At 41.3% G+C, this 17,379-nt stretch overlaps 1 protein-coding gene across 5 annotated transcripts; it reads right to left on the bottom strand.

Moving 5' to 3' along the window:
• Positions 1 to 366: 366 nt before the first annotated feature.
• rilpl1 (Rab interacting lysosomal protein-like 1) lies at positions 367 to 17,032 on the bottom strand. Of its 5 annotated transcripts, XM_056402862.1 has the most exons (10): positions 16,231 to 17,030; positions 13,151 to 13,298; positions 11,924 to 12,042; positions 10,687 to 10,938; positions 9,710 to 9,898; positions 7,553 to 7,603; positions 7,310 to 7,467; positions 6,576 to 6,680; positions 5,293 to 5,380; positions 3,570 to 3,711 (listed from the first exon to the last, which is right to left on the bottom strand). In XM_056402862.1, the coding sequence occupies exons 1-10, from the start codon at positions 16,516 to 16,518 to the stop codon at positions 3,706 to 3,708; spliced, it is 1,404 nt and encodes a 467-aa protein (XP_056258837.1). In that variant the 5' UTR covers positions 16,519 to 17,030; the 3' UTR covers positions 3,570 to 3,705. The 5 variants fall into 5 exon arrangements, with proteins under 5 accessions (XP_056258836.1, XP_056258839.1, XP_056258840.1 ...); XM_056402861.1 differs by lacking the exon at positions 5,293 to 5,380 and having other exon boundaries at positions 367 to 3,711; positions 16,231 to 17,027; XM_056402863.1 differs by lacking the exon at positions 3,570 to 3,711 and having other exon boundaries at positions 5,287 to 5,380; positions 16,231 to 17,032.
• Positions 17,033 to 17,379: the final 347 nt, after the last annotated feature.

The following is a 17,379-nucleotide window of genomic DNA, read 5'->3' as shown; positions in this document are numbered from 1 at the left end:
CTGCTTTTCCTTTTCCTATTAGCCAATTGAATTGCTTAGTCATTTTTGTATTACCATTTTTAAACCATTTCAAATTCTATTATTTATTAATGAATTAATAAATGTATTATTATACATTATAATGTAATATTCAATGAGTGTTTTATGCTGTTTTTGTAAAAACACTTTTAAATCTTAAGTATTTATTGATGAATTATTCGTTCATTTATACATTTATTTTAGAATTCCTATTATTAATATCTATTAAAATATGACATTAATGCAATGCTTTATTATTAATTATAATTCCTGTGACGTCCCGGGTCCTCCACACAGTTAAAGCCAAAGACAGACAAATATCACAGATTTTATTACTGAGGACACATGTTGGAGTAAAAGCCAGTTTATTTAATAAAGCACTGATCCATTCATTATATCTTTTTAAATATCTGTTGTAACTGGGTTCACAGGAGAGATGGTGATCAACACTGACTTAAATAAACGGCTGAAGAACCACAGTGAGCATTTGGAACAGGATGCCTTTTGTCGACCGTATTTCCCTTTAAATGTTTCAGTATTTAAATTCTTAATGCGGAAATAGTCCAGATCCCTTTTTATTCCAGATACAGTCTAGAAAGAAAAGAAAAAACACTCTACTGCAACGAGGATCATCATGTCATTGTATCTGTGAATGTGTAAAATGAGGGCAGCTGCTCCCACACTCTCGTTTTTAGCCTCATTACGGCGTTTGGGTCGTTTTACATTCATTTATTCCACCTCGCTGGGTGAATATAAACCAACATAAAGTGCCACTACGCCGCCTCTCAGGGGTGAAGACACCCATCAGTGTTAAAGTGTGAGGGCAACTTATAACAGCAGAAGCATCAACCACCGATTAGCATTTTTAAAAATAAAAAAATGTAAATCACTCTTGGCACTTCAGCTTTATTAACTTTGTTTTAACCATTTTTGAAACAAGGCCGAAGCTAATCTGATGCTCTTACTTCTCCTTCACGCAATCTGAGGAACATTTCAATATTTCCTTCATGATTTTACACTCTTATTAAAATATAGCTTGAAACCATGTTTACATTTGAGACCTGGTGATGAAACAAATGATGCATAAAAGCACAAACTTTCTGGTAGGTATTAAACAAACTTAAATTTGTAAGTGCGTATAGATGTGTATTTTCTACATGATCTGTGCCGTAAGGCAGCGGATATTTATGATGTAGAATAGCAAATTAAAAAATGATAACACTAGGTTTAATGTTGCTTTACTTGGTGGCGAATCCATATTATCTTGTGGAACATTACTGTTTTCCAAAAGGTCTTTGGTTCAGTTTTATATTTCCTTTAGGTGCAAGAAGTGCGTTTTTAACTGCCCTTTTATTGGAGAATTATACCTTTAGTTAGAAAAGGGCAGAATAGTGGCTTAGATACTGTAAATGCTGAACTTACTGGAAGACTAATGGTTTTAAAATTATAACACTGGTGATATATATTTTTTGTTGCTGTCAACAAATCCTCCGTCTCTCAATACTGTCTGTGCTTTCAGCTCTGAGCCCATTGGTTCCCACTGAAGGTGTAAACACCTCACAAATATATACAGTAGTTTCATTTGTGGAAACGTAAAATCATTTCTTCCAACAGCTGGACACTGTTGTTTTTAAGAAATGTCACTCAAACAGGAGGAAACTGTGCATTTGCTGGGGACTAGTTTCAGCGGCGGATGAATCCACATTTGGTGCCTATACCTTAGGCATCCTATGATCAGGTTTAAATCAGTTACTTAGGACAAGACCACTTCAGTGTTTATCCCTCCTCAGTTATATTAAAACATAAATAAATTAATACAGGCAGGTAACTCCTGAAGTTTAATACTGACAGTTCTGCTGTGGTAAAATCCAGTTATATTTTGTTTTAAGCTGAAACGCGATGAGGAATCTGCACGGATTCCTGCAGCTCTGATATGAAATGTGAGGAAGCTGGTGATCTTTTATTTCTTTTCGATATACTGCATCTGTTTATTTGCTTAATCAACAAGTAGGAAGGTAATTTATTCCAACCTGCTTCGGTTCAGCTGGTGATACTGTAATTGCTGTTATCACGGTGGGTATTATTATTATTGCATCTATTGGTTTTACACGTGGTGGACATTTGTGTTCACGCTGTAATCAGCCAGAGTTAAAGAGATGCTTCAACTTTACAATTACAGAAGCCCGTTTCTGCCAGGAAAAGAAAAAACAAATAGAAAAACATTAAAAAATATCAATTAAGTCAAAAGCACTGACCCACAAGTCAAAATGAAGTGATGTTAAGTATCTTAAAATTTTGACTTAGTAAGTCAAAGTCAAAACTAACCCAAATAAAAACCAATCAAACAATGCTAAATGTAAGTTTTTGCTAGTGCTACATCAGCCAACGTTAGCGCTAACAGCTGTTTCCTCACCAGTAAAGAGCTAATACAAACAAACTTCATCCCTTTACTCACAAACAGCTGTCTCCAGTGGTGGGAGGCGACGGCAAATTTTACTCTTCTTCTACTGAAGTTAGCATGCTAACTAGCTAGCCCTAGCTCGTCCCATCACGTACTACTACTGTGTGAGTCACTGAAGCTCTCAACAAGCATTAGAGAAACTTACATTTTGCACCTTTAAATTAAAATACCTAAACTATTATAATAGTTATTATTTAATAACTATTTTTATTTTCTTGGCAGAAATGAGCTTCAGTTCTTACTGTATGTTGCAGGGCGTACAGTATATTATAAATAAAAGCATCTCTTAGTGTTTTTATTTTATCCTTTTCTGTACACAGCTTTTAAATTGTGATTCTATGCAACATTTTTATAAACAGGCCCTGGATGTTTTTAGTTTGTTTGAATGCTGGTGACGGACCTACGAGCTGCCCACACGGACAGGGAGAGAAATATCAAATAAAATCACTGGGACACAAAAGTGTTGCTCTCATTTTGAGAATAAAATCTCCAGATAATAAAGTGGAGAAACTAATAGTGATTGTGTGTTTATCTCTGCAGGGGAATCCTCATCCTTCAGCAAAGCCTTTAAAACTCAACTCTATTTTCTATTTGAGCGATAAAACTCAACATCTGGAGTTGTGTCATTTTTTTTTAAACACACACTTTTGTGTCCCAAACTTTCATCTACGTGGACATTTTCACCCACTGTTTACTCTGGACTTGTAGCAACCACATCATTAACCACTTGAAATGCAAAAACTTTCCACTTTTCCATCCCACAACTTGAATTTACCATCATCCTCCTCCTCCTCCTCCTCCACCACCTCCACCTCTCTGAGTCGTCTGAACCCTTCAGGCATCTTTAAAGTCGAACAGTCTGTATGTGCCATCGCTCACTGATATATTCAACAATTCTCAAGTGTTTAAATAAACCTGTAGAGGGATTTCTTTATCCATTCACTCTTCTCTCCGTCCTCTCACCTCAAAGCACATGATGCTTCAGCTGCAGTGTGAGTCACTAGTGGTGCTTTGCTGTGCAGTCGCTGGTTCACCAGCTGGCCTCGAGTGATGAACATGGAGTGTTAAGTAAGAGTTTTGGAGTCCCCGTGTGCAGCCACTACATGTGCTGTAACGCCTCCTGGGCCTGTTCTGTGTACACGTCGTCTTTCCCCGCCCACGAGCCGAAGCCGCCGTCAAACTGCGCACTCCGCTGCGAAGTCCGCTGTTTGTCACGTGAGAAGAAACTAAACCTGAGACGAGAGACAGTCGAGAGGAGACAGAGGTAACGTGTCACATGACAGTGGGTTACAGTAACGTGTGTTTGCAGTGAATATCAGTTACGTGTAAAGCAGCGTTAAGAGTTATGGCGAACTACCATTTAAAACAAAAAGTAAATCCTGTTTGGTCAGTTATGCATTCGTTGTGTTTTTAAAATTAAGTCTCAGCTTTAATTACATCAACATAGAAAACTATGGATGTCAGGACCCACAGTTCAGTGTCTAATAAATACACGTTTTTAAAGTGGCGTTTTGACCAGCACAGGTCACAGCTGTGCAACAATCATGCTGTGTAGGACACATCTGGACAGGACACACCTGTCAGGTGTCACCAACACGGATTTAAACACATTTATCAACCAGATCCGAGAGAAAGAAGCTCTTCAGATTTCTTACATCTTTAATTTCAACTCATGAAAAATTGGAGCAAAAACAAAAGTGTTGGATTTATATTTTTGTTCAGTTTATATTTTTGTTGGCTCAAATTCAATTGAGCATTATTTCTCCATAAAACATCATTTATGTGCCAGAAAAAAACATCTGTTTCTTTCATTAAAATGTCTCATTTGTACGACGGAGTATTAGGGCGGGAAAAAAAGAAATCTGAAACTTCCAGAATAAATGCGTAAAAATAAAAATGTAAAATTAATATAATTTTTAGGAATATTATAAGTAACCAATCAAACGAGAGAAAGGACAGTCAGTGGCAGCTGCTGTTTGTCTGTCTAACAATAGAATAGACTCAGTTTCTGTCCTGATTAATAACATTTCCGATGTTTCTCCTTATTAGTGAAACTTCTGTTAAAGTAGAACTTCACAGGATGTTTTAAAGCTTCTGATATTTCCCCTGTAAAACAACACAGAACCTAAAATTACCACTTTATTCTCATTATATGATTTCTTTTGTAAAATTACATCTTTATTCTCGACATTTCAGATTTTAGTTTTTCCTCATTGTAGCTCTAAGACTCCGTCGTACATCTGGCACTGAGGACTGAAACACAAATATAAAGCTGTAGACGAAGATGTTCTCCTTTGTTTGTTTGTTTGTTTACAGTAATTATAATAACGTCTCAAAATGAATTGTTTATTTGCTTCACAGAAAACCGTAGTGTTAGAAAAGGTTAAGTCTTGTAATCGTTCATCACAGAGAAATGCAGCAGGTTTTAATTTAATTTGAAGAGATTTGGATTTTAACTGAGACACTGGAGAGTAAAACACGATGAGCTGAGTTGTTGCAGAAGAGCTTTAAAAAAAAAAAAAGCGCTGTAGCTTGTGATTATGATTATGATTGTGAGTCCGGAGCGCAGGTGCAGAGGTGAACAGGTGGTTACTGTGGTCAGTGACGGGGAAAAAGACGAGACAAGACGACAACAACAAACTGCACGCTTATTCTGACTGGCTGATTTTCACGATCCACAGTCATCCCGGTGGACGACGGTAATAAAGACAGCCCCACAATCAGCCAATCAGAATACTACACAGGCTCAGCACATGCAATAAGGGGGTGGAGGCTGTTAGCAGAGGAGGTGACAACCAAATATAGAGTCATACAAGCGATATGAGACGTCTGATTGGCTGTAAAGTGGGGTCATCTGGGATCAAACCAGCCGCCACCATCGGCATAATGGCTGTGAAGATCCTGTTACACAGAGGTAAAGACACACACAGGAAGAGATACACAGAGAGGAGGGACGGGTGGGGGGGTGGGGCGAACAGGGGGAGACAGGGACCACATCAACCTTTGACCTCTGTTTGACCTCATGTAAAGTTCCCAACCAAAATCAAACCAAAAGAAGAAGAAGAAGAAGAAGAAAAGGAAGAAGAAGGAGTCATGCCTAGGTTCATTTTAGTGGAGATAGAAAAATAAAACGAGTGCAGACACATGAAAACTGTTGACCCGACCCATGAGTGCATGCACGCGCGCACGCACACACACACACACACACACACACACACACACACACACACACACACACACACACAGGGTGGTGAGTGTGTCTGATAGGAAGGAAAAAGCAAAGCAAGGCGTCCTGCACCCTGCTTCTCATGCACAGCGGTGGAAATGAACTCCTAGTTTTTACAGTTTTTACGCTCCACGCTTCGTTTCACAGAGAAATATTCTACTTTCTACTCCACAGCTTATTTAACAGCTGTAATTACTGTTTATTTTTTAGATTAATTAAGTTTTTCTTTGGGTATATTACAAATTTATTAGTGAAAAAACGAGCCTTTCTTCCATGTTAATGCTCCGTTACATTATATTTCATGAACTTAAACACACTCAACAGTAACGGCTTGAGAACGAGTCAGTACTTGTGTAATAATATTCTGCTGTGGGGTTGTGACCAGCCGCACACACACCACAGTTTCAATATTTCTACACAAGTGTAAAAAACCAAAAACAAATGTGATAATCTTATAAAATACATTATTAAAGATTAAATCAGTGGTTCTTTGAGCAGAAAGCAGAATCTCGGGGCCCAGATTTTTCTTGTGAAACAGTGAAAATGATAATAAGCTTCCAGTTCACGTCGCTGAAAGTTGTTTTTAGTGGAAACAGCTGAATCTGGTGTTAATGTGTGATGAGGTTTTGTTCAGCTGCTTTTCGCCGCTAGCTCAATATGAAGTAGCAGCTGATGTCACCAGCCTGATGTGGAGCCAGATGTTTGGTGAAAGATTTCATTTGCAAATTTGAGCGTGCAGAGATCAAATCACCAACTCAGCACATGCAAAGCAGCTTTTTCACTTTACCTCAATTCTGACGGATCGCAACCTTCCTGAGGAGTGTGTGTGTGTGTGTGTGTGTGTGTGTGTGTGTGTTTGCAGACACATACAGGCGTTTGATTCCTGACTCTGGTTGGGCAGTAGATCGGGAGCGAGTCCTCAGCTCAGGCGAGGGAGACGGAGACGGAGTGACCATCTCGTCATCCGTCTCATCACTGCAACGACAGAGCAGCACAACCAACATCCACATGTTACAGCTGCTTTTGGTTTATTGTCAACACGGTGACACATTCAGAAAATACAACACAGCTTTAAAGAGACAGAGCGATAAGGTTGTGGACTGGTATTTATCAAACCTCTAAGATTTACTCAGGAGTAAAAACCTTGAGTTCACTGTTCCTCCGTTGCTGTTGTACATTAATGAGGAATAAAATGCATTAAACATATTACACACACACACACACACACACACACACACACAGCGTTTTGATGAATAACACTGAATGCGTTTGTGTACAAGAAAACTCCACAGGGAAGCTTTTAATTTGAAATTCACGGGGGATATTCAGTCAAATAAAGGTTTGTGACGTCTCTAAATTATAATTTTAAATCCTTATTGTAAACAGTAACAATTAACAGCAATCACAGGATTATTGGTGATTAATAAACTGAAATGAAAGCTTAAAAACAAATGATCACTCCAGAGGCTTCGTGTTCACCTGTTCTTGTTCTGCACATTCAGGATCTACTCTTCCACCTCCGGAGCTCTCTTCAGTTTAACAGACAAACAAATCTTAATTGTCTGACACAGGAATTGGAAAACATCACATATTGTCATCAGTACCTTTTGTAGTAGGCCAGCTCCTCCTGCAGCAGGAACACTTTGGCCTTCAGCTCGTTCCTCTCGTGGAGGACGTCCCTCAGCTCCTGCAGCGTGAACCGCGGCCGGTTGGGGTCCTTTGGGTCCAGGGCTCCCCCCGTCTCCTCCTCGCACAACGCCTCCTGCCGAGACGGAGAGACGCGTCACACGGAGGGAACGAAAACCAAAGGAAGGGAAGGAAGGAGGGCGGGAAGGAAGTGAGGATACCTTGGTAAAATATTGGAACACAGCAGGCATGTCCTCATCGTACATCGCCTCCTGGTGGCAAACGTTGAAGTCAGACATCGAGCCTTGTTCCAATACACCTGTTTAGTTTAGTTCGCCCCTCCCTCCAGCTCTTTCAGCCACAACTCACTTTTTGTTTCTGGTTTTTTAAACCCAGCACACGTTCACCGTCTGTTACACACCTGAAACACTTCAGCATCACATGCAGCTGATTGAAGCCACTCATGCACTGAGCAAAGAAAACACCACAAGTCTTATTAATAAGTTTTCTATGTTTTCAAAGCACAAAGTCCAACTGAAATCACGTTCAGTCCTCCCTCCCTCTGGCCGTCAAATATAAAGTCTGTATCAAGGTTATAACGGCTTTACAGTTTTAATTATTATTTCATTTTGACTTTTTCCTTTTCAATTTCAGTTTAATTTTAATTTTTCAAGCAGGTTTGTTCATTTAGTTTCCTTTTTTTTGTAAAAATGCTCCGTTTTAGTTCAGTTCTTAGTTTCAGGGGTGAGATTCAAAAAGAAAAAGATGAATCAACTCTGAATAACTCAGGAACAAAGTGACTCTTCGTCTGTGGCTCTTCATCATTGCGGCCGCTGCAGTCGTTAATACAGTGAAGAGAGACAGTAAGATGCTATAGAGATAAACAGGTATCCACCCAAAACACCAGACAAAAACTAAATAATAAATTAATAAATTATAATAATGAATTTATTCTATTTAATTTTTCTAAAAACACAGTAGTTTCAGTTTAGCGTTTTTTTTTATAAAGCCTTGTTTTTATTTTTATTTCAGTTAATGAAAATATTATTCATCTAGTTTTTGTTATTTCGTTAGTTTTAGTTAATGATAAAAACGGTCTGTATGAGGTTGATTAAACGTATTATTATTATTATTATTATTATTATTATTATAAGAGGATCAACAGTAACAGGCTCTGCTAACTCACATATGTTGCATTTCTCCTTCACAGTAAAAGCCTCCTGCTGGTTTTATTGTGAAGCAGGAAATGTTGGGTTTGCCTCAGTAGATTTCAGTAAACAGGAAAATAAATTGAACTAAACTCCAAACTACAGACATTCAGGTAGAAACTACAAAAGAACTGAGAGTGTAAGAAACAGACTTTTCACTATGGTGGTCCTACGAAGCGGCTCGGCTCGGCTCGGCTCGGATCAGCTGTCCCCTGCTGTGAGGCTGAAGTGGAAATGCATATCATCTCCTGCAGAAGCCTAAAAGTAAACTAACCTGTGCTGCAGCCAACACACCCAGGTGAGATTTGCAGGCGAGTTAACATGTTTGTTTAATGTTCTGCAGCTAATTCGCTAACTGACATTAGCAGTGTGTGTTTGTGACTGAGGTCAGGAGGAGTCATGTGTGTTGTTGTTGTTGTGAGTCTGTTGCTCTGGTGTTGTGTAGCAGCAGCTGTCTGTCTGTCTGCCTGTCTGTCTGTCTGTCTGCCTGCCTGTCTGTCTGTCTGCCTTTCTGCCTGTCTGTCTGTCTGTCTGCCTGTCTGTCTGTCTGTCTGTCTCCCTGCCTCTGATGTAACACTGACCTCACTGCTTTTTGAAGACATGGTTTAAATTAAAACATCTGCATTGGTTGCATGGAAACGAGTTCTCTAATATTCTGTTGGATTAATGCAAAGATACTAAAAATATATAATAATAAATAAATAAATAAATAAATGTCTCCCTTTTTGTTGTTCTGCAGGAGAAATGATTCACGGAGCAGACGTTTGAGCTGCAGCAGACAAGAAAAAGAAACTTAATTTCAGTTGGACTTTAAGCTACTTCTATAACTGTCAGTGTTTCAGGGTCAAGGCGCACGAAGGGAAAACTTCCAGAGCTGTTAGAGGCGGCGCTCATCTATATTTAGAGGAGTCGTCAGCGGCGTCGTCCAGAGTCTCACCCACTTGGCCGAGGAGCGAAAAAAATCCCAGTGACACTCTGTTAGTTCACAAACAGCCGTGAAGAGCTGCGTCAGCACGGCTCATGAGTCAGACACGTGTTAGTCCACCAGCTTTATTTTTATGTGTTTCTATCTATAAGCTTCTTCCTCTTCGGGGGGGGGGGGGGTGCGGGTTTGGAGTTAGAGTCACAATCACACCACTCTGGTTTTGCTAACTAGCACTTCTGCATTACCCAAAGCAACACTGCCTCGTCATCCTCATCCCCATCGCCGGGCGCCCCCGGGCTGAGGGAGCCGGGCAGGGGCAGGGGCCGCGGCGGGGCGGGGTCAAACCCGCCCCCAGACATCAGCTCAGAGAGGCCGGGTCTGTCTGACCAGCCCTCGGCCCCCGCCGCCGCCGCCGCTGCAGCGGCTTTACGACGCTGGTGGAGCAAAAGACAGTTTATTATCTGATCACTGAGCCTTTCAGTGAGAGAGAGAGAGTGTGTGTGTGTGTGTGTGTGTGTGTGTGTGTGTGTGTGTGTGTGGTGTGTGTGTGTGTGTGTGTGTGTGTGTGTGTTCTGGTGATCTATGGACCTCGATCATTATGGATTTAAATGGGAGAATTGTAGGTTTGAGCTTCTTGGCCTGTGACACTGCTTCAGTGATTATAACTGAAGAACTTAAAGGAAGAATTCAACATTTAACTTTCCTGCTCAGAGTGAAATGAGACGAACTTTTCCTTTTAAGAACATTTAACAATGTTTTTTTTTTTTTTTGTTGATAAGATCCAACAGGCCTTTTCCTCAGGAGACATTCTGACATGCGGGAACAACACAAGAGGAAAACATAAGACGAACGATTCAGCGGCTCCAGTCTCTGGCTCCTGGTATTTTGTGTGTGTGTGTGTGTGTGTGTGTGTGTGTGTGTGTGTGTGTGTGTGTGTGTGTGTGTGTGTGTGTTGGCTCAGTGTCACTCTGTCATGGGACACTTCACTGTAACACCTGTGCTCTTTGTGCTAAGACAAGATTAAACCTCTGGCCTATAAAGAAAGAAATAACAACAGAGGACAAAGGTCCTGGGCCAGATTTCAACCCACAATGCACTGCAATTACATAAAAGCTTAAAGCCATGATTTTGACACCATGACAGAATCTGATATTAAGTTCAGGCTGTAAAACTAACTTCAGTGTAACATTCAGACTTTTAATGCGTCTGCGTGCGGCGTTACCTCTGCAGGTGAGGGGGGCTGAGGCGGGGTCTCCTCGGGGCCGCGGCTCTGGGCGGGCAGCTCTCCCTGAAGCCGCTCCCTCAGGCGTGTGACTTCCTGCCGAAGGGCGCCGACTTCCTGTCCCCGCGCCTGAGCGCCGGCCTCCAGCTCCACCTTCTGCTCGATCAGCGCTTTGCCCTGAGCCTCCACCACCGAGATTTTGTGACGCAGGTCGTGGTTGATCTTCATGAGGCGAGACTGCTGCTGCTGGAGCTGCAGGAACACACAGAGGAAAAACAACAATCAATCAGCAAACTACACAACTACAGTATCTAACACACCGTATGATTCCACCAATTACATGAAGCCGGGAGAAGAAAGCTAACATGGATATATCAGAGGAAACTTCATATACAGGAAACCCAGAAGACTTTCTGGTCGTGTCCACATGTTCAACCTTTTTGAAAAGGAGTGGGCCGTTTGGTTTTGGAGTTGATGTGATTTCTCCTTCTCTGTAACTCGGTAAGTACAGGGTCACTGTGCAACAGTGACGTAAAAATGGCGACAGGTGTGGACGAGTGTGACGCAGCTGGACGGTTTAAGTTTCCAGGCAGTTTACAGATCTGTATTTTGATCACTGAGAAAGCGAATATGATGAATGACAATTATCTGACTAAGGGAAACCACAAGAATAACACGTCCCACTTCACTGAAGTGTCTGTGTAAACAACGACGGCTCAGCATCACAGAGCTTCCTGTCATTTTGTTTAAACCAAAATTATAAACAGCCGAGCGGGAAAAACACGCTCAGACTTACGTAACTTGGGAGTTGGAGAAACGATGAATGGAGCTACAGAAACAATCCATTCAGCTCTTTTTCATGTTTCAGAAGCTTATATCTGCTGTGGCTACAAGGTTAGCTCCAGGGCTAACCGCCTTCGTTACAGCCATCGTTAACATCATTAATGTGAACCTTCAATATGTCTGCAGTCTGTCTGTACTTATTAAATGTAGTGCTTGTTTTCTGTAAACACATTCCTGCCAGATATTCTGGTTTTTGTCTTAATCTGATGCTAAAAATAGAAACTTGTGTGTTGTTCAGTTGAAACCGCCCACACCGCCTCTGCTCTCCTCCGACTGACCACGGGAGTCTGAACTCATCCGGACTCATCTGTTGCTTTACATGCTAAAATATCGGGAGCTGAAACAGCGTCTCGGTGCAGCTCTAAGGAGAAACCAGCTCCTCCCGTTCTCTTACTGCTTCTATGTCCTCGTTCTTCAGCGTGAGCTCGCGGTCCTTGGCTCGGATCTCGTCTCTCTGCTTGTCCACCACTTCTTTCAGCTTCTTCATCACCTGCTTCTCTCTCTCCGTCATACCTGGACACCACACACAGAGAGAGGAGGAGGAGGAGGAGGAGGAGGAGGGTTAATCAGAAATAATACTTTGTCTTTATTGTCAGTGGAAGTCAGTGGACAGAGGGAAGTCTGACTGATGTGTGTGTGAGTGCAGCAGGTGTGTTCGAACACTGAGGCCGGTCTGTCAGAGTGACTGTGGCCTCTGTGTGAAGCCACGACAAGACTGGCTCGCCATCAGACACAGAGAAGGCTTCCTTTGTGTGTGTGTGTGTGTGTGTGTGTGTGTGTGCGCGTGCGTGTGTGTGTATAACAGAGACAGATGGGAGTGTGAGACATAGCTGGTGTCAGCTGTCGGGGTTTCCATCGAAAAGTGTCACAAATTTGAACCGAATTCCCCCGAAAATAAAATAAAAATGTTAGTTTTCATCCACTTCCTGTCATGTGACTGTGAGCAGCTGACTGATGCAGATAAACAGCAGGTGGCACCAATTCTCCAGTCGGTGCCGTTAAACCGTTGCAGAAGAAGAGGAGGAGACGAGACGACGTAAATTAACGATTTATCTCGTTAGTTTCAGGTTAATGTTTTGACAGATGTCTGATGAGGATGTTTGTGTCTGTGTCGTCTGTTTGTTTTAAAGTGTCTTTGGTTTTTTGTTTGTGGTATTTATATTTCGCCCACATCATCATTTATTCACCAAGTCTGTTTCCATCGCACTCTGTTTTTATTGATGCACAAACTTTTCCACCTCAGCAAAGTTTAAAAACTAGTTTATTTTTTCTTTGAATTTTTTTTTTCCCTTTCTTTTCTTTAGTTTTTTTATAAATTGAAAGTTTTCTCTTCGTGGGTTGCTGAACTTTTCTTTTACTGTTGTTATTTTGAGAAACGCTTCATTCATTTTCCCGCCGAGAGTTACATCATAATATATATATATATATATATATATATAAATGTTATAATACAGCTGTTAAGTCCCTCATATTTCCTGTCTTCTCACCAAAGATTACATCACATGTTCTGGTTTTTTACTGTGTAAGGTGCATGAACTTTCAGCGAGTGTGTGTGTGTGTGTGTGTGTGTGTGTGTGTGTGTGTGTGTGTGTGTGTGTGTGTGCTGTGCGCTCGTCCTCACCCTCGTGCCTCTGCAGGTCCTCCTCACTCAGCGGGTCTTTGATGGACATGTTGGTGAGGAGAGTTTTGTTCTCCTCCTGCAGCTGAGCGATCTGGGAGAGCAGATCCTGAGCTTCTCCTCTCCACACGTCCTCCACCAGCTCCAGCTCCTGCACACACACACACACACACACACACACACACACACACACACACACACACACACAGAGTTATATTAAACATTATTAAACATCATTGACCACATCTGTTACATATCAAGACGACCACATCTTCTTTTAAACCTACATTTCTTGACACTTTGACAAACTGGAGCTATAACGACCGTCTTTTTTTCTATGATTCATAAGAGGATTTTTTGGATGTTTATTTTCTATGGAGATCCCAGATAATGTTGTCCTCAGGAAGTGGAGGTCACACTGAATCTAAAAATATGTGTATCGTGTGTGTGTGTGTGTGTGTGTGTGCGTGTCAAGATGTGACTCAGAGGAAGTATCCATCCAGGAAGGACGATCCAACAGTTTGAAAACCTCTCTGCAAGTCTCTTCCAGGTGTTTGGCAGGTTTGAGTGTGGGGGCCGTAAAGACTTATGATCCACATCAGACCCTTCAGTGATACTTCGATCCGACCCAGAAATCCTCATGGGATTTTTAACCCCTGTGTATTTTTGCAGCAGCTGTGTCTGGAATCTCCGTCACCTACAGAAACATCCACTTTATCACAGTCATGAGACGCAGTTAATCAGTGAACCGCTGGCTGTGTTCACCGCCGCTCCGTCACCGTCACGAGAAACTGACACATCAACTTTTTTATAGCAGTGAGCAGACCGAGTGTCGGGCGGATTTAAAACCACCATGAGATTCACACAGCGTAAAGTGCTGAGCTAAAGTTCAATTTTGAGCCACTTAACTTGAGAATTTCCATTTTATGCTACTTTACACTCCCACTCCACCAACATTTGAGAAGGGAATACTGAATACTGTTTACTCCACCACATTCACCTGACAGCTGCAGTTAATAGTTACTTTTCAGATCTTAAGTTTCCTGAAGTTTTTGCATAAAAAATGTATTTATGTAATAAAATACAATTAATTGCATTGTTACAGATGAAATAAGTGGTTTTCAACTTCTCTGACAAAAAAGCAGTGTGCTGTGTCAGAAAATTAATTTTGATGATCAATTAATTGTTTATTCGTTGTTATTTTAAGCTAAAATACCAAAGATTGACATTCAATAAGCAAATATTAATATGGTAACACTTAAGACAATACGAAGATGTCACCAGGTTTTTAGGAAACTGTGAAGGCCATTTTCCGCTCTAACTGTGATGATGTAGCTCTGTGACATTTTGATACTTCATTAATTTTTCTTCCTGTATTTCTTGTCTTACTCTTATGGCAACAGTAGCGTTACCACGGTTACCAGCTAGTTTTTGAAGGAGGTTTCCTGCATTACAGATTGTGCACTCCTGAATCCTTGGCGTGGTTTGATGACTAATTGGGAACAATCACACATTACACCAAAATAACTTCAGCGTGAAAAGGAACAAGATTAGCTGAACAAACAGGAAGCGTCCCACTGGGCGAGTTAAGTGCTGTGCTCTCTAGTTCTGTACTTAAGTACAAATTTGATGTATTTGTACTGAGTATTTTAATTTTTATGACATTTCTACTACACTGAATTTATCTGACAACTGTTGTTACTTTACAAGTTGAGATTATACACAAAAAAAGTGTAGAACTTTAACAGTAGAAGTGGTACTTTTACTTGTACTGGAGTATTATACAGGGGTGTTGTATGACGTGATGACGTCAGTGTCTCTTCAGTCTCTGAGGTTTGTTACCGGTAGTTTATTGCTATTCTGTCTGAACAGTTAATGTTGCTGTTTTCTTCATCACAGAGTCTAACTACCTGCTGTACATTTAAACTTACACTAGTTATGCTTACGGCACCCAGAGCTTTCTGCTCCTTTTAGCGACTTTTCAATAATTCAGCTGTTGTTAACGTGCTATTCAGGCGTGCTAGCGACTTTAGCTTAGCAGTTAGCACTAGCTTCTCTCGCTCTCTCTCTTTAGCTCGGTGTTTCTTGGACCAACAGGTGAACTTGTTCAGAGTGTGCTGTTGGTTTAATTTCAGTGTAGAGGATTTTGATGTTTATTAAAACTTCAGTGACGTCTTCTGTTTAACAGTCTACATGCAGCTCCGCTCCTTAATTGCAGCGGCGCTAATCTGTGTTATTCTGAGTAGAAAGCAGTCTTCAGCGTGATAGGCTATTACTCATGACGTCAGACCAATCAGATCGTGCTGTGGGCGGGACATGACTGACAGCGCTAACTACAGACCAGTGACAGGCGGCTGTATTAAAGCCAAAGCAGCACAATTTATTTATTTTATCGGTTGTCAGTTAAAGAAAATAACGATTTCGATAATCAGAAAATGAGGAATATCTCTACTTTAGTTATAGGAAAGATCTAATATGACTTCACTCCAAAACACAGTGGGAACGAGTTCACTCAGATATTAGTAGGGACGATTCTGTCCTCCCAAAATATTGGTATTATACAGTGCGATATTGGTACTTTTACTTCTACTAGAGTATCATACAGTGTAGTACTGGTACTGTTACTTGTAATGGAGTATTATACAGTGCGATATTGGTACTTTTATTTGTACTAGAGTATCATACAGTGTGGTACTGGTACTGTTACTTGTAATGGAGTATTATACAGTGCAGTATCTGTACTTTTGCTTCTAGGAGAAAAGTATACAGTGTGGCACTGGTACTTTTACTTGTACTAGAGTAGTATACAGTGTGGTACTGGTACTTTTACTTGTAATGGAGTATTATATATTATGGTACTGGTGTTCCTACTTCAGTCACAATCTGAAGACTTCCTCCTCCTCTGGTTAAATCAGAGTCTGAGGAAACTCTGTGGCCCTGGTTTGTTTGTTTGTTTGTTTGTTTGTTTGTTTGTTTGTTTGTTTACTAACAGGAAACAACTTGTCAGCAGCTGATTAAAGATAAAGCTACAGCTGTGATAAACACAGAGTCTGGGCAGCAGCATCACTGTGAAGTGTCCTCACCTTCTTGTGCTTCTTCTCCTTCTCCAGCCGGTCCAGTCTCTCCAGCCGCAGCTTGTCCAGCTCCAGCCGCAGCTCCTCGGTCTCGGGAGTGATGCAGCTCCGGCTCACCATCACCTCCAGGATCTCCAGCACCCGCACCACTTTGGGCATGAGCCTGGACAGAGCCTCGCAGCCGTACTGATCAATAATCCGCTCGAACTCCTGGCCCACCACGGCGGCGATGTCGTACACGTCCATCACCGTGAGGTCAGCCACATTTTTCTCCAGGGCCGACCCGGAGTCCTCCATGTCGGGATATTTCGGCCCTCCCCGGTTTCCTATTATGTTTCCTTCGCCACCGCAAACTTCCTCCCTCTGGAAGAACAGCCCCGCGAAGTTACACCGCTCCTCTGCGCCTCCACCGCCCGGACACAGACACACAACCACGGCAGCTCCGACACTGTCTCTACCGCCGGCCTGTCACTGCCGCCGGGCTCCGGGCTGTAGTTTGATTTATTTGGGATAAATATCAGCTGCGTCCCATCGCTGTCCTCCCTGCTGCTCCAGCTACTCCACAATAAAAACATCGCACTTCCGGCTCCACCTTTCACAATAAAACCAGCGACATGAAAATGTGTCGCAACAATTTATAGGTGATTAAACATTTCGAGATTTTAAGCAGCAGGTTGAAGGTATGATGCTGGATTACAGGTAGGTAACCGCCCAGGGGCCCTCAAAGACCACATTTACTCCATATCATTTGTGTCATTAATCTGATTAATCGCTCATTTAATAGAAATTTTAAAACCATTAATCTGTTGGTGCAGCCCAGACTACTTGGAAGGAGATTAAAGAGGCAACAACAAGAGGATTTCCAGCTCAAACTGTGACTGGAGATACATTTTTGCTGAATAATTTAATTAATTTGGTGAATCCATGGATCAGTGTGTGAGTTTTGAGAAGGAATATGATGTTTTCAAATCCTGAAGATGCAGTATGGTTTGAATGATAATGAATTTTTGCAGATTTCTTCAATTAGCTGAGGGAATTTAACAGAATTATTTAGATAATAATCTGCCATAAATCTTCATAGAGGCGTATGTTTTGAAATTTTATAGAAGTCTACGACAATGAAAATGTAACTCATTGTATATTAAACAAAAATGTGAA

The sequence above is a fragment of the Seriola aureovittata genome, chromosome 18 (assembly GCF_021018895.1).
Source record: "Seriola aureovittata isolate HTS-2021-v1 ecotype China chromosome 18, ASM2101889v1, whole genome shotgun sequence".
Taxonomy (NCBI): domain Eukaryota; kingdom Metazoa; phylum Chordata; class Actinopteri; order Carangiformes; family Carangidae; genus Seriola; species Seriola aureovittata.
The sequence above is the reverse complement of the archived record's forward strand: the minus strand, read 5'-3'. Positions and strand labels throughout refer to the sequence as shown.

Excerpts from the sequence above, each read along its gene's own strand:
- rilpl1 (XM_056402861.1), bottom strand. The coding sequence starts at position 16,518 with ATGGAGGACTCCGGGTCGGCCCTGGAGAAAAATGTGGCTGACCTCACG. Across the intron at positions 10,939-11,923 it reads AGAACGAGGACATAGAAGCA|CTCCAGCAGCAGCAGTCTCG; the intron begins GTAAGAGAACGG and ends GTGTTCCTGCAG. Across the intron at positions 3,712-6,575 it reads GAGTCAGGAATCAAACGCCT|GTTTAGTTTCTTCTCACGTG; the intron begins GTATGTGTCTGC and ends CTCTCGTCTCAG.